General features: G+C 36.7%; 3 protein-coding genes across 3 annotated transcripts; 2 read left to right on the forward strand and 1 right to left on the reverse strand.

Moving 5' to 3' along the window:
• The first annotated feature begins 1,306 nt into the window (after nt 1–1,306).
• On the forward strand, nt 1,307–5,288 carry LOC110803434 (uncharacterized). The gene is made up of 4 exons (XM_022008941.2): nt 1,307–1,604; nt 1,766–1,879; nt 3,549–3,653; nt 4,542–5,288. Exons 1-4 carry the CDS (start codon nt 1,448–1,450, stop codon nt 4,784–4,786), a joined length of 621 nt encoding a protein of 206 aa, XP_021864633.2. The 5' UTR covers nt 1,307–1,447; the 3' UTR covers nt 4,787–5,288.
• A 528-nt stretch (nt 5,289–5,816) lies between these two features.
• On the forward strand, nt 5,817–18,219 carry LOC110803442 (ABC transporter F family member 3). Its single transcript, XM_022008949.2, has 18 exons — nt 5,817–6,370; nt 7,018–7,233; nt 8,489–8,681; nt 8,814–9,022; nt 9,139–9,297; nt 10,915–11,043; nt 11,120–11,221; nt 11,338–11,484; nt 11,724–11,786; nt 12,065–12,111; nt 12,220–12,279; nt 12,507–12,589; nt 13,143–13,237; nt 13,889–13,975; nt 16,610–16,697; nt 16,923–17,008; nt 17,575–17,637; nt 17,846–18,219. Exons 1-18 carry the CDS (start codon nt 6,170–6,172, stop codon nt 17,966–17,968), a joined length of 2,151 nt encoding a protein of 716 aa, XP_021864641.2. The 5' UTR covers nt 5,817–6,169; the 3' UTR covers nt 17,969–18,219.
• Nucleotides 18,220–18,707: 488 nt separating this feature from the next.
• Nucleotides 18,708–19,917, reverse strand: LOC110803431 (protein STRICTOSIDINE SYNTHASE-LIKE 10-like). Its single transcript, XM_022008939.2, has one exon. The coding sequence runs from the start codon at nt 19,800–19,802 to the stop codon at nt 18,771–18,773; it is 1,032 nt and encodes a 343-aa protein (XP_021864631.2). The 5' UTR covers nt 19,803–19,917; the 3' UTR covers nt 18,708–18,770.
• Nucleotides 19,918–24,308: the final 4,391 nt, after the last annotated feature.

Consider the following 24,308-nt stretch of genomic DNA (forward strand, 5'->3'; position numbering starts at 1 on the left):
TATGTAGTTTCTTCCTAATTTTTGTTCATATTTTTTTAATTTTTTACTTACAAACACTAATTTTTTGAGTTTTTTTTTCTTTTTAATTGTACAATTGTAGTTCTGAATAACTTGAAGACGATGACACAATTGCATCATGAATTAAAATTTAGTTCGTAATTTCCGTCAATATATAAGCTAATATGTTTTCATAATTTTGTACTACGCATGTTATTTTTGACATAATATATGTTACTTTACTTATTTTATTGATTGTATATTCGATGATACCCAGGATTTTTGCAATGATTATTTAAAATCTTGCTATTTTGCAATACAGAGAAACTAACGAAGATGAAAATAATCTGAATGAGGAGAGTAATGATGATAAAGGGGATGAAAAGCTCAAGCATGATCGAAGAACAATGAAGATGAAAAAAGATAATTTTTCTCCTAAGCCAAAACAGAGTAATAATTAATTAAAATCTTGTGTTATGTATGTTATTGTATATGTTACGTCAGTATCAGTTTGCATGTGTTATTTGTTTCTTAATCAGGTATTCAGGTTAATACTTAATATGTGATTTTCTTTCTCTTCAACCTTTAACTTTTTTTTTAAATCTTTTAAACCATATTTCAGTCCATTAGATTCCAAATTGATGTAAATTTGCAACATAAGCCGTTTAAAATTTAGAGACAAATACTTTTAAACCGATGTTATTTTCCTATAGACTTATGTAGTTATGTTATTTTCCTATAGACTTACGTTATTTTCTCTTTCAAATTAGTATTTTTTACAAAGTTAATGTTATTTTTTTCATAAAAAGCGAACATATCGTTATTTTAACGCGCGAGAGTACCTTCCTCCCAGTACTCTCTAGTGTATCTAACAATTTGCTGTACATGCTTTCTAAAATATGGCACACACTTAAACTCCGTTTGGTAAGGCGTAAAACGTTTTCATTATAAAATGATTTTCTATGGAAATCATTTTTCAAGGGAAAACTCAATTTCAAACTAGTTTTCCTTCGTTTTGTACCTTAAAGGAAAATGGGAGAAGATGGTGAAAATTGAGGGAAAGAAAGGAGAGGAGGTAAGGAGGAAAGAAGGAAAAGTGATTTCCCTTCCATTTCAAATGGAAAAGGATTTTCCACCTTGGAGGGAGTCATGGAAAATTGTTTTCCATCCCTTACCCAACCAACCAACGTAAAATAATTAAAAAAGTGAAAATCATTTTCCATGAAAACGTTTTACGCCCCTACCAAACGAAGCCTTAGGCAATCACGTATAAGAACAACTCGTGCTCGTGCCATGCTCTTTTCGTGTTGGTACTCATTTTTAGGGGCGTGAGAAATTTTGTGCAAACTGCAAAGTCCTGCAGCTTGCTTGTGAAAATAAAAAATAAAAAAAATCGATTGAATCAATTAGGAGTACAATTTACAAGGAAGTACTCTCTCTGAAGCACAAAATGGCAAATTCTTCCTCCTCCTCCTCCTCCTCCTCCTCATCATCATCATCATCAGCAGCAGTGGTCGCTAAAACGCCAGATGTGGAAGCTCCTCCGTCAACTCCGTCGTCATCGGACGGCTGGATGGAGCGGATCTTCTATCCCACACTTCTCGGAGGTCTTTCTCTCTCCTCCCCACCCAATTAACAAAACCCTAATTCTTCTGAATTTTCTATTTTCTATAGTACAAATGATTTCATTCATAGTATCAAATAAACTCGACTCTGAGATTAATGACGGGCAAAAAATGGCTGACATTTTAATTTTGTTGCAAATCAGGAATTGTTGGGGGAGCTGTTGGGGCGGCGTCAAAGTATCGAAAAGTCCACGGCCTTGCGAATGTTTCAGCTACTTATGCTACTAATCTTGCCATTGTCGCCGGTTGTTATTGTGGTAATTCTCTTTATTAGTCATCTTGTTCAACCTTTTGGTCTTGATAATCACAAATCTCAAATTATTATTTTTAGTGGTTTGAAAGACATTCTGTTCGATTATGCTTATTGTCGTGTGCTGAATGATGTTTTATGTGATCCACTTTTTCAAAATGTGTATTTGAATATGCTAGTGCTTTGAAAATTGAAATTGCTACATCATATCAAATTATCAGAACGCTAGTGCTAGTCATTTGAAGTGTAAGGGTGTGTGGATATTTTGATGGATCTTGATGAGCGAACTTGCTCTTGAAAACACGACCAGTGTGTTTGTGTGTGTGTGAGGGTAGTTAGGATAAATAGTCATAAAACGGGGTGTAGTCGATAAAAATCATATTCCGCTCTTGAACTACATTGATAAAAATCATATTGCTAAATGTCGTATTTTGTTCCCTAATAAGCAGAGGATGTTCTCAGAGTTGCTAGATAGGTATCTTTGACGCGGGGTTTCAATCATAGAATGTATTTAATGTGTGATAAAAGAAAAATGAATCATTTGGGTTCTCTAGGGAAGTTGATGTGAATGAACGGAAATTCTTTTGACCTAAATATTGAATCCTAGACCAGTTCTAAATTTGTAATACATAGTTTTTAGTTATCTTTTTGCTTTTGACTTGGTTGAAAACTTGAAATGATCAATTCTCAATTCCTTAGTCTCAGGACGCTGATTGTAGCATTAGATCTTTGGGCTCAGCTCACTCGAGCCTTAGATTCTTGACAAGGTTTAGAGTTTAAGACTTAAGTCTTGCTTTCATCAAAATCCTTGTTTCTATTCCAACTCATCTACCTACGAGAAAGGGAGTTACTGAGATAGTAAGATAGTTGCATTTGAAAGTCTGCAATTGCACTCACCATTCAACCTACTCGACCTGATTATTTTCCACATGTAAGTCTCTTTTAACATGTTTTAAGAAAATGATAATCATTCTTGTGCAATAGAAGTTTTGCATGCTCCTCGAGAAACTGGACATAGTTAGTTTGAACATTTCAAGGCGAAAACTAACCTGGGATTGTGAAACAAGAAATATGAGAGTTCAGCGAGACCTATACTAGAGCCGCGAATAGTTGACCATCTTGAAAAACTGCTAATGAAGATTTGAGAGGAGTTTGTTCTTAAATCTTTCAGGGGGAAAGGGTTTGGTGTGTTACTATGTTGGCCAAATTAATTGGAGGATCGACGGCTTAACTGCTCAAGATGACGATTTTAAGTTTTGCGAAAAACTGCGGGGATAAGATGTGGGGGGTTAATTAGCCTCTTGACATTTCAGAGAAGTGTTGGGATGTGGTTAAGGTTAAACTTTTTATATATTAAACTGCTAGCTGAACACTGGACTTAACATCCCTAAGTGCAGTGATCAATGCTTAATATCAGATGAGGCTTAGGGCTCAGGAGTCAGGTCTCATGAGACTATCATTAAGGAGTTTAGTTTCTGTCTTGGGGTTGTTTTATCAAACGTGAGCATAACATGTGCTTGCCCTTGTCTTCCTATTATGATGGTTTTATATTGTTTCTGATTTAGAAAATATTTCATATAGATCGACTGAATGATGTCACTATGTACTGGCCATACCATGTGAAAATGGCATTTATATTGTAGTTTTAACTGAGAATTATGATTTCTGACTTGCAGGAGCGCGCGAGTTTGCAAGAGTAACCCGAAAATCTGAACCTGATGATCTTGTCAACTCTGCTATTGGAGGATTTTGTAGCGGAGCACTTCTTGGACGCCTTCAAGGTTAGTATTTTTTTTGAGTAATTTAGTTCATACATGGCATTAGAACTTCGAGTACACGTTGAAAAGTTATTTCTTTGTCCAATCCTTTTACGATCAGGATGTCATTCTTGTAGATGATTTTAATCACTTAATTTCTTTCGTAGAACAATGAATGAACTTATTGGTGGATTGTCTGGCATGGGTACATATTCAAGTGTCATACATGCCAAAGCTCCCAATTTTGGACATACGGGGGTCCTATTCTAGAATTAGATACAGTTGTGTGGATTTACACCTTTGATGAAATTCATTATTAATTTTAAAGACTTTCAAAGTCATTTTACACTACTATGTATATAAAGTTACAAACACTTGTTTGCTAGCTTAATTCTTATCTCCAGCCCACTTTTGAACATATATCACTCAACCTTCTCTTCATTTTTCTTGAGCATAAATATCACTCAATCTTCTCTTCATTTTTCTTGAGCATAATAGTTTAACCCCTATGATATGTAGATTAAGATAGGTGTCATGTGGTGCATTGCAATTGTGCCAGATTGCAATTTTTAGCCTTTTTTTTGTCTGCATGTGCCTTCATTTTCAGAGAAATTGCTAGACCTGTTCTTTTCAGAAGCCTTTAGATGGCAATTGGTGCACATTTATCTTCTTTAACCTCCAAATTCAGAAACTCAGCACATAATTTAGTAACATAATGGAATCCCTTGAGGAGTTGAGGATTATTGCATTTATAAGTATGGCAGTATGGTAAACTTGTGGCATAACATGTTCCTTGCCTACAAGATAAGTAGTAGAAGGCCAATTAGTTATTATCATTAGAAAGTGGATTTCAGATCTTGTCCATCATTTGTCTGATCAAATTGCTTTGTACTTGATATTGTTTCCTTACAGGTGGCCAACGTGGGGCTATTCGTTACTCTTTTATGTTTGCTATTGCTGGAACAGCAGTTGACTTCACAACACTTAAACTCCAACCTATTGTGAAAAGCTACTACGATTCATTGCTCAGTAGCGACTTGAAATTGCCTGAGTGGTTACCTATCCAGATACTTGACGAGGAAGCCCTTGCCGCTAAACGAGCTCGTGAAGAAGAATTACGTGCTCGAGCCGTAGCTATTAGGGGCAAAGAATCTTGAATTGAGGCTTTTTACTTTTCATTTTTGAAACTGCCTTTAGTCATACTGTTATGTTCCAATGTGAAGGGAATTAAGGAAATGTTGCGATTTTCCTTGAAAAAAGAGAGAAGGAAATCTAACTATTTTACGGTCACATCCTCACAGGTTGTAAAATTGAGGAGTTCTATTTCTGTTAAGTGGTCTTATTCGATATTCAGTCTGTAGAACTTTTCGGTTAAAGATGGAACCGGCGAAGCGGTCAACCTCAAGTCAGGACTCATCGATATGCTATTATGCACCTTTTTGTCCACTATATGAATGATCTGAACACTGAATTTGCAGTTTCAGCTTGTAACAGCTCAAAACTGAGTTATAGATTTGGTTTTATCCTGCTCAGATACCTAAATAAAAAGCTTTGAGCATCATTTTTGAGTTTTAGTTGTAAAATTGTATATCGGGGATTTCAGAGGCTTTTTTGGTTGATGGCTTTCAATAATGGAAATTGAGACAACATTTTTGTGTTCTTCTTTCTCCGTTTTTGTTTTTGGAGTTTCCCCAAACCCCTCCAACATATGAAGTACTTCGTAACTAGAGAGCAATGTGAAGTGTAGATGAGATTCGATCTCAGGTCTTGGATACCTCTATTTCAAGACTTAACCAACTAAGCTAGTTGACATCCACAAGTTAATCGATAATGTGCATCACATAATTCACATTTATTTGTAGTTTTACCGAGTAAAATGTTAGTCATTCTCAACTTGATAGATTATCTGTATCATTTTTGCTTTGAATTTATCTACATTTTCGATTGAAGCGAAGATTATCTTCAATTGTGAATAGTGTCAAAATTCTAAATTGGAACATCATTATGGAACGAAGGGAGTAACAACTATTTTCCAAAAATATAGTAGGCCAATTTGATATATTTTTAGATTGTCAATTCTTTTGTAGTATGATTCTTAACGCAATAGGTGAAAATGGTGAAATATTGATTGCCTCCCTACTCGACTCGAGTCAAATGAAACAATCTTCCGTTTAATTCATTTAAGGATTTTGTTCTCTGTAATTTGTTTCACTATGTAGTGTTTTTTTCTTTTTAGTCTTCCGGTACATTCATTGAGGATATTTTGCTCAATAATCTGTTATACGGTGCAGTAGTTTTTTTTTTCCTTTTCATTTTTGCATCACTTCATCGGGCATCAGGCTCTATCCAAAGCTTAAGACCTGCACATCAGCTAAAACGCCGTATCTTCACTATCCCGCACCTTCACACATCAATCTCTTCTTCATTCGAAGGAGAGAGAAACAAGGAATCGCAGACTTGCAGGGGCGAAGGAGAAGACCCTACGCTTTTGTTCTCCTCAATTCTCTCATTCTGTAGTTTCTGCTTACATTTAGTAGACGATGACGGAGGTGGCGAGCTCGGTGGTGCAAGAAGTGTTGGGAAGACGCGCTGATGACATAGACCAGCCTATCATCGACTACATCGTAAATGTCCTCGCCGACGAAGACTTCGATTTCGGGGCCGAAGGCGACGGCGTTTACGACGCACTCGGCGAACTCCTTGTAGATTCTGGCGCCGTTGATTTATCAGAGTGTCGCTCTGTTCGTCTTTATCTCTCTAATCTCTATTGATTGATTCCTTTGGTTATTATTACTATACTGTTGGTTATGACCTAATTGTCTGATTTAAGAAATTACTTTGCTATACCTATTTGCATCATTTAGTAATTGTTCTTATACTGTTGCTTTGCTAATTGATTAAGATGCTAGGGTCTGTGGATTTTTAATTTTTATTTTTGTGATTTTAGAATTCAAGGAAATGGAGCTATCAAGAACTAGGGTTTAATTGCAAGGTTTATATGATGTTTGCTAAGAAAATGTCTGGATTTCCCGAAGGAAGTCAATAAAGCGTTGAGGATGGTGAATTTAATATTATGCGAAGGATTTTTAATAGTGAAACTTTGCTTAGGCTTCCATTGTAGTGGTATACTGCTGCCTATTACGTGATATTAACCGCGGTTTTCTTTAAAAAGCTTCATTTTGCCATATTCTTAATTGTGTGTGTCAGTGTGTGTGTGGGTGGGGGAGGGGAGGGTTAGGTTTTGTAGGGTTATTTTCTGCTAGCTGTTTCATGTGAACAATTGTCCATCAAGGTTTAAAGCGAAATGGCTGTGTGCCTGTGTCTTTGAATCTGCTGTCTTCTGATTGCAACATGTTATCCGTTGTTTATGGTTTGACTATCTTGGCAGGTGTGTGGCATATTATGTGATAAATTTGGGAAGCAGGGGTTAGTGAAGCCCAAACCGACTATAAGAAGTCTAGCAGCACCGGTGAGGATGTTCGATGGGATGGACGAAGAGGTGGCGCCAAAGAAAAAGGTTGAGGAACTAGATGGCCCTCTATTGACTGAGCGTGACAAATTGAAGATTGAGAGAAAAAAAAGGAAGGATGATCGTCAAAGAGAGGTAAACCTTATTTTATTTCAAGGTGGTATGTCATATTTCTGACTTTTTACTTGTATGTGATTATGGATGCAAACAAGAGGCATTTAATATCCCCTGTTTAAACTTCTTCCTGTACATTGGTTTTGAACAGAAAATCGGATGCCTCTTGTACTAGTTTAATTTATATCCTGTTCATTGTGGACATGTTAGTTATCTGGCTTAATTGTAAACTGCCATTCTGATTTGCTTGACGGGGTTAGCTCACCATCTAAGCACAAATGAAAGGCTACACTAATATTTTCAGTACTAGAATACCATGGACCAGAAAAAAATAGCTTGACTATATTCAACCTTTTATTTGCTATGAATTAGTAGAATATCATGGATCAAAACAAATAGCTTGGCTAATTCAATGCTTTCTGAATCTAGCATCAATGGAACGAACAAGATTAGAGTTGCACATGCCTTTGAGCCTTTCCCATATACATCGCCGTAGGAAGGCGACTCAGAACATGCATTGTGTGAAATAGTGATGTGATTTTGGTCTGTCAAACGGACTTCACAAAACCTGGGTGTTAATTTAGAGTCGTATTTTAAACAATTTGATCAAAGGGAAACAATAAACTAAACTAGAAACTGCTTGTATGGGCGAATAAGCATCTCACTTACTCTCACAAGTTTTATCGTAAAACTTTGAACATCAGCCTAACGCCCTTTATATAGGCAATTTAAATTCTAGTACACTCTAACGAAGATTCCTAGATTACGTGGAAAATACACTATGACTTCTAACGAAATAACATACATCTTTTTTCTGACACGTAAAATTCAATCCTTAAGGGATTAGGAAAACCGCGTAGGACTCCTACTAAGACATTAAAAGATATGACCCTAAGCATGATGTTGACTTTGAAGCTCGACCATAGCTACTCAAATCCACAATACATTTCTTACTAAAACATTAGAAGATATCCCTAAGCATGATGTTGACTTTGAAGCTCGACCATAGCTACTCAAATCCACAACACATTTCCTACTAAAACATTAGAAGATATGTCTCGAACCATGATGTTGACTTCAAAATTTGACCATAGCCACTCAAATTCACATCAAACAGCTTGATTGGCTTCCCTTAAACTCTATTTCACTTGAGATGATGCATAGAATTCACAGGTCTTAGTGAGTGTGGTAACCTGGCATTCCTGATACCTATAGGTGGTCCATATCTTTCTTGTACGCCCTTTACATTAATTTTCTTATTGTTCAAATAATACAGGTTCAATACCTTAAGCATGTGGAAGAAATGGAAGCTGTCAGAGCAGGAATGCCTCTTGTATGTGTCAGTCATGGGCAAGACACTGGTGGACCTACTATCAGGGATATCCATTTAGATAGCTTTACTGTATCTGTTGGAGGCCGGGATCTCATTGTAGATGGTGCAGTAACTCTTTCTTTTGGGAGGCACTATGGTATGTTTTCCACCATCTGATGACCCCCACCCACTCCACCCCGCGCACGTCTTCTTTATTAGAATGATCAGTTATAAAAATGAAGCAATGTATTTGCAGTGACTCAATTAATGCTGGTATTCTCATTGGCAGGACTTATTGGAAGGAATGGTACAGGAAAAACTACATTCCTCAGGCACCTGGCCTTGAAGGCCATTGATGGTCTCCCAAGGAATTGCCAAATACTACACGTGGAGCAAGAAGTGGCAGGTGATGACATATCAGCCTTACAGTGTGTGCTTGATTCAGATATTGAACGAACCCAGCTTTTGCAAGAAGAAGCTCGCTTATTAGCACTGCAGGTTAAACTTAACTTCCAAAATCTAACTCATCATATGCTGCTTGTTAGGTGCATTACATGGTTACATTTGCTTGGAGCCTTAGAGTCTAATTTCTTCTTATCCATCTTTTTTTGTAGAGAGAACAAGAACTTGAGGGTTCAGATGGTAAAACCAATGGTACATTGAATGGAGATATTATTAAAGATCCCAACGTGGAAAGGCTGCAAGAGATATACAAAAGACTTGAACTCATTGATGCTGATTCCGCTGAGGCACGAGCAGCTTCAATCCTTGCGGTCAGTATGGACAGTGTGATATTGCTTCCTTTTGAATGTGTTCTTTGTTAATCTGGAGTTTGCTAAACATTTAAAGTCTTCTTTACTAAACTCTTCTTAGAATGCTGTGGAACGCATTTTCTTTTTTTTTGCTGAGTTTAAACTTATTCTTACATGGGTTACTGAAGATAGGAGGCACACTTAGATTTACACCCCAAGGGAGGGATTCAATTCATTCAAGGCCTGCACCTATTAATCATTAATCATTCAGTCATTTGTAAATACAAGTGGGTATGACACAACTGCTTATGAACAATTTGGATTCGGATCCGTGGGAAGTTCATCTTTGCTTGACTCGTTTGTAAATGAGCCTAGTTGAACTCCACATTATAGTTACAATACTAAATGAGCTGAATTCGGCTCATGGGCTTGCGAGCGTTCACATTTTTATGAGATTGTTGTATATCCTTAGCCCTAAGCATAAATTTCCAATTTAATTACAAAGAGAAGTTAAGTTTTAACACGGCTTGTCCAAGTCGAATACTACTAAGGTGCCTAGCGGCAATGGCATTAGTATTTTATTGTGGTTCTGTGCTTATTTTGTATTGAACTAATATGGAGCCTGGGCTCTAAATGTACCTTTCAAGCCAAGCCCGAACTAACATTTCCAGTTTGTGGCAACTTTTTGTTACGTATATGTATTTGACCTGTTACTTTTGACGGCTATCATAATCTTTTCACTGAAATGTAGCTCTAAGAAGTTATCAATTCATATTCGATGACATGGATAGTTTATGGGGCATGGGCTGCCTTGTTCATAGTTAGTGCCGTAGTGGGCTTGTCTCTCAGCAGACTTCTAGCTTTCAAATCATGTTTAATCCTTGGAAAGCAAACAGTATTTTCTTAGTGTATGCTACCGAATTGAAAATAACTTTAGCCATGTGATAGGAGCTTATTAGAAGTGGCCAGTGGGTTGGTTTGGGCCCTCCCCATCCTGTCTAGGCCTGTCCTTGAACTGCATTTACTGGGGTTTGAAGCTGGGGGTTCAGGTTGCGGTTCATTTTTTTCTCCCGGACAAACCCTATCTGCTTTGCCAAACCTTTCACTTAAAGCACTTTGAAAAGTAGAAAATTTGTCCTATAGTTGCATCGGCTGGTTTACCAGTTCAGCCTAACTGGCGCAAAAAAAGGCACAGCTCAGCCTGTGTCTAATCCATATTTGGAGTGAACCAGATCCAGTTTGGTGGCTGAAACATCATACGCCTGTCTTGCCCACCTATAGAGATCACAACACAACACCGCTCTTCGGCTGTGCCTCTAAGTGGCTCTTGCCCATGATAAAGGGTGGAGGGGGGGGAGGTGTCAGAGGTAGTCATCATGTCATACTCTAGCAGTAACAATGAGCTGCATGATTGGATCTCTGACTGGATAACTTCCAATTTCATGAAAAATAGCTGTATGAACATTACACACTACACAGTTACTTTAGGGGCATACACAGAATTACCGTAAAATATCATATGAAGCTCAGGGGCTCGGGGATGTCCTTGATGCGTCATTATTCTTGAGCTGTCTTTGTGGAACAGGTCACTTGCTAGTGAGTTACTGAATAGTTTGTTGGCAATTGAAATATTTCCAGGGTCTTAGTTTCTCACCAGAGATGCAACATAAGGCAACAAGGACCTTTTCTGGAGGATGGCGAATGCGTATAGCTCTTGCGCGTGCATTGTTTATAGAACCTGATTTGTTACTTCTTGATGAACCGACAGTAAGTATTATTCTAAATTTATTTTTCTTGTTATTTGGTGGTACATATGTAACGGGTGCCTCTGTTTTTTGGACAGAACCATCTCGATCTACATGCTGTGCTTTGGTTGGAGTCTTACTTACAGAAATGGCCCAAAACCTTTATAGTTGTTTCTCATGCCAGAGAGTTCTTGAACATGGTATGAGTTTTAATTTGGAGCCATTTGTCGGCTAGGAATTTGTTTTGATTTGTTGTACCTTATCCCGAACTTTCTCAAGTAGAGTTATTGATGATATCGTCTCAAAATTCTTTCAGGTTGTCACAGATATAATTTATCTACACGGGCAGAAATTGACGACATACAAAGGAAATTATGACACATTTGAGAGGACACGAGAGGAGCAACTGAAGGTTCAACAGAGAGCAGTTGAGGCTAATGAAAAATCCAGGTCACATATGCAGGTCAGGTTGTCAAAACTTTCTGCAATCTTTTAACGTTTTAGCTTGTTTATATTGTGTCAAAATGTCAATGATAGCTTGCAGCACCCACTCATTAAAATTTCACATATTCAAATCTTTTTTTTCTCAATTTTGTTCAGAACGTGGCCTAGTCCATAGCATTCCCTTCAAGGTCCCATATTTATTTTGTGTAAATATCTGGTTTGTTGATGTGTGATAATGTTCTTCTTCCTATGTTGCAGGCTTTTATTGACAAGTTCCGTTACAACGCGAAGCGTGCATCTCTTGTTCAATCTAGAATCAAGGTGCTCATTGATTTTCTTCTAACTTTGTTGATTTATGATGTCTTTGCTACTTTCTGGATAATCTAGATTCTCAATTTTCCACATTATGTTCAAGGAGACAAGCGTGCATTTCGTTGAAGTTGGTTTAGCATACCTTCCAATTAGGAAGTATTCCATGGCATAAAATATTATTCCATGATGTTGGTTTCCCTCTCCAGATGATTAGTAAATAACTTTTCCAACATGTTGAATTCTTACTGTAACAATTTTCTCTTTTCTATAAATTTTTATCTCGTCAGGCACTGGACCGCTTGGGTGTTGTGGATGCTATTGTTAATGATCCTGAGTATGCATCGCCATCTTCTTACCTTTACTTTGACATTTGAGGTGGCTTTGGCTTTCATTGATGCCGTATGGTTTCCTCAAGTTAATATTTAGTTATTTTCTGTGGCAGTTATAAATTTGAATTTCCCACACCAGATGACCGACCAGGCCCTCCTATCATAAGTTTTAGGTATACAAATCATTCTCATCTCTTTGTCTGGTTTTGATTTAATCAGAAGTGTGTTTCGCCTTAATCTCCATACAAGCTGAAGCTAATTGTTTTTATTCTTTTGGAAAGCATGGAATCTGGTTCTTCAATGCTTAGTTCTTTTGGTTTGAATTCAATCTTTGCAAATAAAGTTGTGTAATGTAGCGAGAAATCGAGAATTAATTCTTAATTTTTGAATGTCGTTACAGTGACGCATCTTTTGCTTATCCTGGTGGACCGACATTGTTCAAGAACTTAAATTTTGGGATTGACCTGGACAGCCGTGTTGCTAGTAAGATTATCATCTTTGTTCTTTATGCCTTTGTCTGCTTGTACGTGCTTATGGATTTCCCTCCTGTAACCTGTGTGATTTGTGTTCTTCTGTTTCTTTTGTCTGACTTAGTCATCTTAATGCAGTATGTGAAGTTGTGGAAAACTGCATATTTAAAATTCCACGACTTGTGCTAATTTTGGGTCTATGTTTGTCTGTTTGAATGATCTCCTTGTTGTCGATGAATCTCTTAAGTTTGGTGTTATTAAATCCGAAGTTATTCCGAACAGCTCCGCCATGCTGCCTTTTTGTGTGATTATTTTGAGTATGCCTCCAATCTGTGGACATATTCATTAATTGGTTTTCTTTAGCTTAAATAATATTGAGGATCATTGTTCAGTTCAGAGAGGCGTTTGCTTTATTCGTAACTGATAGTTCCTTTAGTTTAAATGAGCATTTTGTTACTTGATAAATGATCTTGGCTTGAGTTGGATCAAGCATCTTTTCAATTGGAGTATTTGAAAAGTCTTGATTATTGGATCTTTCTGATCAAATCTTTGATATTATTCTGCAGTGGTTGGTCCTAATGGTATTGGTAAGTCCACAATACTCAACTTGATTGCCGGGGAACTGCAACCAAGCTCAGGAACTGTTTTCCGTTCACCCAAGGTATACAGTGTGTACATTGATACACTTTATTATAATACCTTTATCCTTGTTGCACCCAACTTCATATTGTTTCCGGCGATTTGGTCACTCTAATCAGCCATGGCATTTGTAATATTCATGTGTAAATAAGATTTATGTCCATCGCCAATACAAAGCGTCATTCTTCTTTTCCAGAGTCTTAAAACCTTAAAAGTCTTTTTGTCTTGGGATTGTAATGTCGTCATGTGTGAAGTATAGCAGTACCTTTTATACTTATATCTCTCTCTTTTTGATTTGCACTTTATCTTTTGACTATTCTACTTGATCTTGCATTGAATTCAGGGAAATGCCTCTTTCTATTTATTCTTCCTTGCCGCCTCTCACTCTCTCAGCCTATGATAGCTGGAGTGAAATCGGCTTCCTGAGCTACTTTATCTATAGATTGATAGTCCCAGGGTCACTTATTGTTTTTTCTTGACCTTGTCACGCGTTGAACGGCCTGTGTTTTTGTGCTTGTTTGGTTTCACTGGTCACTTAGGCTAGAATTCATGCTTCTATGAACTGAAAGTAGCCCATTGCTCTCAAACAAGTTCGTGAATAAAATTTTGGGTGCATGCTTTCTCATGTTTGTTTAAATGGCAGTCAGTTGCTAATCTGCTATTCTTTACGCAGGTCCGTATTGCTGTATTTAGTCAACACCATGTCGATGGATTGGACTTGTCCTCTAATCCCCTTCTCTATTTGATGCGCTGCTTTCCGGTAAGTGTTTCAGCAACATTATTTTAATTGTCTATTACATGATATCATGCCATAGGATTACAAATAAAGACCATTGCATTGCATCATGACTGTTCCATGTAAGGCCGTTTTGTAAAGGATTTTTAACTTGCTATTCCTTGGAACCTGTCACACGTACTTTAAAATCAGAGCGTGATGTCCTTTTGTATTGGTTGTTAATTAGTTATGTTACTTCTTTAGCAGTTACAATCAATTACTACTCAACATTCTTATCAAACTAATAAGGTGCTCAAAAGTACATGTTCAAGTATAGTGTTTAAAAAAAAAAAAAAAAATTCAAAACAATACAACAACAACAATATCGAAGCCCAATAATGGGATCTGCTACATGAACCATAATTTTAGTTAATGTGGTCGACTGGTTGTCAACCATTTCTATCAAGTGCTATATGCTCCTTTAGCCCAAGTTCATTATATTATTCTTACTCCTTCCATCCAAGTCATCTTGGGTTTTGCTCGTCTTCTTCTAAGATCTTCCAGAACCCACCTCTCTACTTCCTTACCGGCGCATCTTCTGATCTCCGTGTTACATTCCCAAACCAACGTAATCGGCTCTCCCTTATTATATCACTGGATTATCACAATATTTGCAACTCACTTTCCTTATGATATTCATTCCTACTTCTACCTCTTAACTCTTAAGGTGTTCCACTTCCCACACATCTATCTGAATGTGCGCTCTTTGCCTCTTTCTAATATGCTCCTTCCTGAATAAGAAACATTATGTGATTGAATATCTGGATATTAACCTACCAACACAGCCCAGGACTCTCTCTCGAAACCCGGGTCAGATATCTCCTAAATTCTGTTCATATGCAACTCGCAAAATTCTTCTGATCCATATAACAGCGCTGGTCTAATAATCATCTGATAGAATTTTTCCTTTAACTTCAAAGGTATGCTACTGTCACACAATACCCCTATTTGAGTCACCCAGACTTAATCCTATAGGTTGCATTTTGGTCAATTTGTCAATTCTTATGGAGAATTTACCCGAGGTACTTACACCACTCACTTTTGGGCAACTCCTAATATCCAAACCATGATTAAGAAAAAAAAGGAAATCAATTTACCAAATCAGGCAGCAGCAGCTTTGGTATAGGATGTGATGGCTGTGAGATGCAACTATGCCACCGTTGCTTTGTTCACGAATCACGATTACAAATGTGGCCACATGTTAAATATGCACAGTTGCATGTTGCTATATTGTATTGTGTTTCCTTTTGCATACTTTGACTAAACAGTTTTTGTTGACAACGTGAGTCCGCTGTTGAGACGTACTAGTTTTAGTTTTATGACATTTTGTCTGCAAGCTTATGGCTATGTTGCTTAAGAATTGGTCCCCCCCCCCCCCCCCCCCCCTCCCCTCTCTTCTTGTGCTTGTGTGGTCACTGGTAACAGTTCCCGGTGTCACTTTTCTGCTAGCTGCAGCAACCCACTGGCTACTGTCCCTTAACTCCTTAAGTGCAGGAGACTAAGCAACTCTAGAATAATGAAAAAGTTTCTCATTGTTTCTTTTCAAAAGAGGTTGAAATAGAGAGCTTTTGATTTTGAGCACTGGATGGGCCTCCGAAGTAGACATCTGCTGCTACTTCCTTTAATAGAAAGATCAGTGCAGTGTTTACAAAGGTGCGCATGAGGCGCAAGGCGTTTGGAGCCAACGCCTTTTGTGGTCTGGGCGAGGCGTTTCCGATGAGGCCCACCTAAGGCGACACTATTTTTCACAATTTTTTTTATGGAGTACTCCCTCCGTTTCAAAATGTTTGTTATGTATTCCTTTAATAGTGTTTCAAAATGTTTGTTACATAAAGAATCTTTCTATTTATAAATTTGTTACTATTATTATTTTTTGAGCCAACTTGTATTTCTAATTGGTCCAACCTTCCAACTCAATAAATATCATGCAACCAAAAGTCACATTATGACAAGTTAGCAATGCGTGTGATTTTTAATTATTGGTTCATTTTGATATTATAACAATCTTATTGGTTATTTCAATGATTAGTGGATTGAGGTATATTTTTTTTAATAAAAGATGAAAGTAGATTTGCACTATATTCAAAGAGAGTAATAAATGTTAGAATTTGGAAAGATGAAATCAGATTTATTATGGAATCTAGAACATTTAAATTTAAAAAAAAAAGAATCTTAATTATACATTAATAAACGTGTCAAAATCCAAACGTAACAAACATTTTGAAACGGAGTGAGTACTTTTTATTAGGGGCGCCTTACTTCAATGAGGCGCGCCTAAGGCGTTGGGAACACCAAATCGCCTTGGTGCGCCTTAAGCATTTTTATACATTGGGTCAGAGTCCTACTCAGATTTTAAAACTAGTTAATGAAAGAATAACGAAAAAGTGGGTGTGGATTAATTTAATCGTACTCCGTAGTTACTTTCCAATGCAGTTGACCATATATACAGTAGCATTTATTAAATAGTTTTAGCATAGAGAAAAATATGGAAAAGTGGTCAACATATTATCCTTTATATGAGGGAATTATGAGAGAAAACCTGCTTTAATGGCTTTTGTTGTATTGTATTAGAAAGATGATGATAGGACTCTGAAAATAGTATTTATTTTATCATTTCAGGGTGTACCTGAACAGAAGTTGCGAGGTCATTTGGGTTCATTTGGTATAACTGGAAATCTTGCGCTCCAGCCTATGTACACCTTATCTGGTATGCTCCTTTCCAGCACATCAGTATGCTAGACTGCTAGTAATTATGGTCATCAGGGAAATTAAGTTATTATCTTAGCTCGCAGGATGGATGAGAAAAACTCTGATAGTCTGATCCATACCTTTTACGTAAATCTTGTATCGATCTAGGCTGTAGTTGGCTCTGCAATTTATGGTTGACGTTTTGTGAAACTCCAGTAATAGACTGAATGATTTTATGTAACAGGTGGTCAAAAAAGTAGAGTTGCTTTTGCAAAGATTACTTTCAAGAAGCCACATATGTTGTTGTTGGATGAGCCGTCAAATCATCTTGTAAGTCTCATTTTTTTCGTTGCAATTTTTGGTTTAAGAGAGTTGAACCATGTGTGCAGAGACCCCAAATCTATCAGGTGGATGAATTTGTGGACCTCTATTAAATCTTGTGCTTTGTTATCTAGTCATATTGTAATACATTCAAGACCTGGGCTTGACATTTTCTCTTCTCCAATTTTGGCATTTCAAATTAATATTTAAATGAAAATGTGAATGGCTTATTTGTTCACATTAATTGGGAACTAAAATGAAATAATTGGTATATGTATCCACTATATTAGATGGTTGTTTCTTCTGTCATCATACACTATAGCAAAAGATTGTTAACCTTAATCATAGAAGTTTTCCTCCATCTGGATGTAATAATGTCTTAATGTTATTGCATTCATCATACCACTTTGATGTTTGAGGCAAATTTCATGACTACACTGATAAGTAAACACTCGTATATGTCAAGACCTTCTTCCATGTGTTTTGTGGGTTGTTGGTCTTTGTAGGAAATGTTGCTTCATCTGAACTTGTTTGGGCATCATATGATGATTATTGACACTGTAAATGAACTGCAGGATTTGGATGCTGTTGAAGCACTTATTCAGGGTCTTGTTATGTTCCAAGGAGGAATACTGATGGTATTTTTTCTTTTTACCATTTGGCTTTAGCTACCATTTATAAATAATGTTTTATTTTGACTCTTGCTACCTTTTGACGGTAATGGTAATGAGTTACTGCATTCATTACCATTGCCACCATTTCTTATACCACATACCAAACCAACCATTGTAGCACAAACCCACAACAAGCTTTAACTGGATAAATGGTGTCTTTGTCTATTTGCAGGTTAGTCACGATGAACATCTGATTTCCAACAGTGTTGATGAGCTTTGGGCTGTGTCTGATGGGATAGTGACTCCTTTCCGTGGAACATTCCAAGATTACAAGAAGTTACTGCATTCATCTTGAATCAAGTCGGTCAACAGAACATGAGTTTTTACTTAGTGGTCATAGATTGTCACAATTATGAGTTGACAGAAATGTTTGAAAAAATTGTATTTTAGCTATCAGAACATGAGTTTTACATAGTGGGCTTATATTACCCCGTCTCCGTATCTAAAGTTGTGAGAAATGACGGAAATGTATGCAGATGCAGACAATAATGCGATTTATGTTGATGCGGATAATTATATACGAAGTACTTGTATTATTCTTTTTAAGCTGATGACAGTTCAATTTCGCGTATATTTTCTCCCGGGAAACTTGTAAAATGTTGGCTCGTGGAAAGAACGAAGTGGAAAACTGTGGAAATTATTCTTGGACTATAGGGCCATGAACAATTACTTCATGCTTTATTGACATTGTTGGTACAGGAAGAGTGGAAGACAAGTGATGTTACAATTATGGACAATTAAAAAGGGCGAGCGGGTGTCCATGGATTGACCCAATAAGAAGTGTAGTTTCCTTGTGCTCTTGTTCTAATTACAATGTTATATATGGAGTCACTTATGACCAACGATAAAACCCGTTGGTTGACTTTCTTTTAACACAGCGCAAATCAACCCAACTCAGCCCACACAATACATGGAACTGAACTGACTCTTTGGTGCATTCAGAGCGAGGAAGTACTACTTTACAAAATCTTAACTAAGTGAAAATTCTTAATTTCATATAATTATTCAAAAGGAGTAACGTATATAACTTTGAATAAGAAAAGTTCTAACTTTATTACAAAATACTTCACCAGAATTCAACTTACAAAAAAAATTAACTAACTAGTATGAATAATGTAACCTTGAATAACCGAACCTATCCACAAACTATTGTTGATTTCGGTAACATCACTAGCATCAACAATAGAACGAGCATCTAATGTTTCTAGAATAACTCCGTCTTGGCTAACTCTGACAGGCTTCGCGGGATTCTGCGATATCCAAAACTCTCCCTTTGAATTCCGGTTAATATTATCTGGTCGTCCGGCAAGTTGGAGAAACAGTTCGACGGTTCCGGCTTTAGGACCGGTAAGCCAGTACTTCTGAATTCGATAGAATGTTGTTTCCGCAACAAGAATGAAGTCCTTGTTCTTGCTCAAAGCGACACCGTTTGCAAACGAAAGACCTTTGAGAAGAACAGTTGTGTGTTTCGTCTTTCTGTTATACCTTAGTAGTCTTCCAGTTCGATCATTCCTATCAATTGAACGAAATTCCCATCGACGAAAACGCGAACTTGAGTCGGTGAAGTAAACATCGCCGGTGTCGGAATCAATGTCGAGTGCGTTAAGGAAGTGGAAGGGAATCCCTTCTGCACCGGTGGAAAGTGAGGTGGCGACACCACCCTTACGGCCAACCTTGACCAATCCAACACTAGAATCAGCAATATATAAGTTGCATGTTTTGGAGTCGAATCTCAAACCAAGTGGTCTGCCACAATTGTCTTCTGCAGGTGAGTCGTTTAACCCGTCACACGAATCGGATCTACCCGGATGGGTTACTGCGAAAACAGTCCAACCCACTGAAGAGCCTTGCCACTTTAGTACCCGCCCATCTGAAACTCCGACGTACGGACCATCGCCTTCGCAGTCGAACGCGACGGACTCCGGTCCAACGGCGGTGTGTCCGAGGGGAAGACGATGATATTGTCTATGTCTTCCATGTCGTGGCTCATGTTGAAGCCCAGGAATATGAAATCCAGGTACATTAAATCTTGGAATAAAGCGAGGAATATGAAACTGAGCTTCGGTTTGGATGACGAAATTGTTACTGGTGAGGATAAACAAGGCGAAAAGGATCAAAAGCTTCTGCATTGTTACTGGGTTTTATGAAAAGCTAATGAAGTTTGCTGGAAATTTTCGACGTAGGAAAGAGAAGAAGTGTGATGGGTTTTTGATTTGGAGTTGAGAGAAAGGTGCCATCAATTTATAGGAGTAGCTAGCTGGCCGGTAATACGAAATCATGTAGTAATAGGATTTGAATTACAAACTAGTAACTCACATGTGCCGCCTTACTAAGTTACTAATCCTAATCCAATAATACTTTCCTATACTTCGTCGTGTTAAAAAAAGAGGGAAGTTTATCTTCTTATTTTTTTCCGTTTTTGTTTCAAGTTTAGAGTTCGATCTACTCTTACTAGGTAAAATATGTCCGATTTAGTATTTACTTAGTTACCAAGAAAAAACTAGGCGGACTGCCTAGCTAAGTCATCCTTTTAAAAAAAAAAAAAACTAGATTAGGTTCTGTGTATTGACGGATAATCGAAAATTACTATTTGACCATCTTTTTCATAAAAAATGTTTACCCTTAAATCAAATACGGACGTAATTAATAAATCTTAAACGAACTAATTTGATCATCTAATGTATTTTATGTGTTTAATATGATAATTTGACCAAAATATTCGATATGATTAATTAATTTGACCAAAATGTTGATTAAATATATTTTCTATTATTGATATGAATATTAGACTAAAATAATATACAAATCGTCTAATGCTAATATAATACGTAGCCTTGTAATTTTTTCCATACATAAACAGTTTATACAAAAGTAGAGAAAAAAAATATAAAACATAGATATGTAATTTTAGGAAATGGGTTTTTGGAGGGAAAATTTTGCACCGGGAAGTGACATGTGTCATTTCTGGTATCTGTTTTGGTATAATGTAATAGATTCAATGACTCCAAAATAGAGATGGTCAACGAGGGGTGGGTTGGGTGGGTCGTGGGTCGAGGATGATTAACACACGACATACACAATGTAGGTCAGGGTGAGTCGGTTGTTGGCCGGCTTGTGTTGGGAATAATGGAAAGGGTCATGGACTCATGGTTACGTGGGTCATGGGGCGTGTGGGCCTGATTAGGGGTGTGCAAAATTTTGTCCGGACCAAAAAATGGATCTGATCGGACCGACCAAGATTGAAGGAAATTGGTCTGGTCTCCGGGTCGAGAAATATCAATTTTCGGTCTTCGGTCCGATTCAAAATCGGGGTTTCCTTAACAAAATATAATACTTCGTATAAACTATTTAAACATTTAATTCTCTCCTTTAATATGTTGTAAATGTTACTATATTATGATATATATCATTTTAACTTCCAAAAAAAAATCTTAAACAATTGGTTTTTTATTTATATTTTTTTTCTTTTTTACCATAATTTTTAGAAAAATAATAATAATATAGAATTAGGTCTAAAACCGGTTGTTTACAGAAATTTTCTAGCCTAGGCAAATAAGATAGAAAATAATGTAACAAAGTATTTTTATTGATATTTGAATGTTTGGGTACAATCTCTGTAATTGATAGTTTACAAGAAAATAAACTAAGTCCTCTGATTCTGTTCCACAGCTGACGGTAACACGTGTATGACACCTGAGTTTGAGTTTAGGGTGACAGTCGTCTGATGACGTCAACCTGAGTTTGAGTTTAGGGTGACAGTCGTCTGATGACGTCAACCTGAGTTTGAGTTTAGGGTGACGTCCGCTTAATGATGTCAACCTAAATTTGAGTTTGGCTAAGCAATCGACACAAATTTGGTGTGTTTATTGACTACTTTCAGAGAGAATTCCAAGATAATTTTATGAGCTCTTGAGAATAATGAATTTCTGCCCCGCTACTGAAGTAGGCGAGTAGTATTTATAGGAGATGAAAACTCCTTTACTGGACTTGATAGGTTTAGGCTCGGGTCCATTTTGTGACTTGAGAGTCTTTAACCTGGTCCACTCGTTTTGTTTATTTTGGGCTAACAATATGACCTAGCCCAACAATATATGATCCAAATTGTATTTGAGTAATTTGGATATTTAATTTAGGTGGGCTAAAATAATTAGAATGGATTAATATTATGCTATCGGTCCAAATTAATTAATTTAATTCAATCATAATAGACTACAAATTTTTAGTGTCTACACCGATCCAAATCGGTCTGGGTCCGATCCAAGCACCATCGATCAGGTATTCGAGTCTTGAATTGTAAAATTTGATTTTCGATCCGGTCCAGTACGGGTTTGGACCAATGGACATCCCTAGCCCCCACGGGTTTAGGCGGGTTTTGGGATGTTATTACCAATTTTAAAAGTCCTTCCGATTAAAGATTACAAGTATTGATAAATAGTCCAATAGTTTTGTAATTGGTGTAGGTTAGTAAAACTAATTAAGCTTTATTAAGATTTGGAGTTGCAATCACAGAGAAATTACAAATTAGTGAATCTGAGATTTCTTAATTAAACCAAAACTTGGAGTAAAAGCCAAGAAATTGTCAAAACTTGGAGTAAAAGCCAAGAAATATTTCGTAATTGTAATCCATATATAGCTTACCCGGCCATAATCTGAGTTGTGTATAAATATTAAATGGAAAAATCCCTTGCCTATCTTATTAATTACTACGTACATTACGTAGTTCTATATTCATAAGGTCCTAATTAAGGTTGATGGTGATCGATTATCCCTTTTTTGAGCGTTTGGTTCGGAAATGCGTTTCTCTTGTATTAATTGCAAGATTGTGGTTATGGAGAAACGCATCTTCGAACCTAACATTCAAGAATTTAAGGGATTCAAATTGTTCGAGGAGGATGATCAAAATACAGAGATGCTTCTTCTTGTTTATACTTTATACAACCATGCCGTGTTTATGAAGCGCTATAGCCAAAGTGAGTTACTGTTACTCGATCCTTAATTTACTTACATATAATATGGTCTTTAGTGTTAAAATCATGGAGTAATTAAATTAATCTTTAGTGTATAATCAGATTTTGTTATTTAAGAATCATTATATTAAATCCCGTTTAAATCTTTAACCTTATAAAATTAGTTTAGTTATAATACTACAGCTAATTTATCAACTTTTGTTTCTTGTTGAGATCGTTCGAGTTGTATACTCCCTATAATGGCATGGTGTTAGAAATTCTTGTCTTTGTAGACTACAGTTTCATATTTTGGTGTATAACGATATAACATTGAATCTCAAGATTATGTTTTACGGAGTACTTCATTAGGCGTGAACTTGAAGATTCTTGATATTGTTACTAAACAGGGCAAGATCGTTGTAATGTTTCTTTATTTTGAGAGTTAACTCTGAAAGTCTGGAGTGAAATAAGATGTGTTGCTTCTTATGCTACATAAACTTACAAAGAAACCGTAAATATGTCGTTCAACGTTGTAGGCACGTAAAATTCGTTAATGTGTTACGTTTGATGTTATTCAGGTCAAAAGTCAAAGTGTTGACTCGAAATCATTTGACGTTCTATTAAATTAATTGATTTGGGTTCCCATATTAACTTGGCCCATTTTAGTTATTTTACTCAAACCCGGATATTTAAATAGTTAAACCTCATAAAATAGGTTAAACTGTTATAAATGAGTCTGGCTACCAAGTCCAAACAAAGAGGCCCAATGTACATCAAATATTTTCAAATATTTCATTTGGAGAGGAATAGCAGAAAACATACAAAATATACAAATCAAGCATACAAAACTGACGTGCTGTTCTATTCTACATCAACATTCTTGAACGAGATCAAGCCCAAAAACACTTATTCAAGAATCAAATCAGTCTGTAAACCAAATCAAACAAGTCTGTGAGGAGTCAAATTCAAAGTGTAGATCGAATCAGAGAAACAAATATTAAGAGATTGTACCCAAAATTACACAAATTAATAAAATATATTTTGTTCACGTCATTGTGAGTTTATTATTTTGCTGACTTGAAATTTGTGTTTACAAAAATTTTCCATCTTATCTCAGGATCTAAACAGACGATTGCAACCCGATTACACCTGCAAAATGGTTTGAGCATACAGCAAGACTATCAGCCTTGTTAAGTGAATAAAGTTCACTTGAGTTATCTACAGAAGTCTAGATTTTTAATCTTTGACTTCAAATGTTATACTAGTTGGGCATAGGGATGGCAGCGGGTTCAGGATCCTATCCGGACCCTGTCAGACCCTACTCTAAAATTAGGGTATGGATCTTTATTTTTAAGACCCTATAGGGTAAGGGTAGGATATGGGCATATGCTGTTTTTTTTAGGGTAGGGTAAGGGTCTTAATTTTTCAGACCCGTACCCTATCCATACCTTACCCGCGGACCCTTAAGACCCATACCCTACCCATACCCTATATTTAGACCCGCTTAAATTTTGTTATTTTTGTGTACTTCACTTTTTTTGTAGGATCTTGATGATGAAGTAGATGATGATATGGACGATAACTACTACTAAAGTATTGAATGGATGCCTATTTATTAACATTAATGTTGTGTAGTTAAGAATGTGGGATTTTGTAATTTATGAGCTTCGTACTTTAAAATGTATTGTA

The sequence above is a fragment of the Spinacia oleracea genome, chromosome 6 (genome assembly GCF_020520425.1).
Source record: "Spinacia oleracea cultivar Varoflay chromosome 6, BTI_SOV_V1, whole genome shotgun sequence".
Taxonomy (NCBI): Eukaryota; Viridiplantae; Streptophyta; class Magnoliopsida; order Caryophyllales; family Amaranthaceae; genus Spinacia; species Spinacia oleracea.

Excerpts from the sequence above, each read along its gene's own strand:
- LOC110803434 (XM_022008941.2), top strand. The coding sequence starts at position 1,448 with ATGGCAAATTCTTCCTCCTCCTCCTCCTCCTCCTCCTCATCATCATCA. Across the intron at positions 1,880-3,548 it reads TGTCGCCGGTTGTTATTGTG|GAGCGCGCGAGTTTGCAAGA; the intron begins GTAATTCTCTTT and ends TCTGACTTGCAG. Across the intron at positions 3,654-4,541 it reads ACTTCTTGGACGCCTTCAAG|GTGGCCAACGTGGGGCTATT; the intron begins GTTAGTATTTTT and ends GTTTCCTTACAG.
- LOC110803431 (XM_022008939.2), bottom strand. The coding sequence starts at position 19,802 with ATGCAGAAGCTTTTGATCCTTTTCGCCTTGTTTATCCTCACCAGTAAC.
- LOC110803442 (XM_022008949.2), top strand. The coding sequence starts at position 6,170 with ATGACGGAGGTGGCGAGCTCGGTGGTGCAAGAAGTGTTGGGAAGACGC. Across the intron at positions 13,238-13,888 it reads CTGTTTTCCGTTCACCCAAG|GTCCGTATTGCTGTATTTAG; the intron begins GTATACAGTGTG and ends TTCTTTACGCAG. Across the intron at positions 17,009-17,574 it reads ATGAGCCGTCAAATCATCTT|GATTTGGATGCTGTTGAAGC; the intron begins GTAAGTCTCATT and ends AATGAACTGCAG.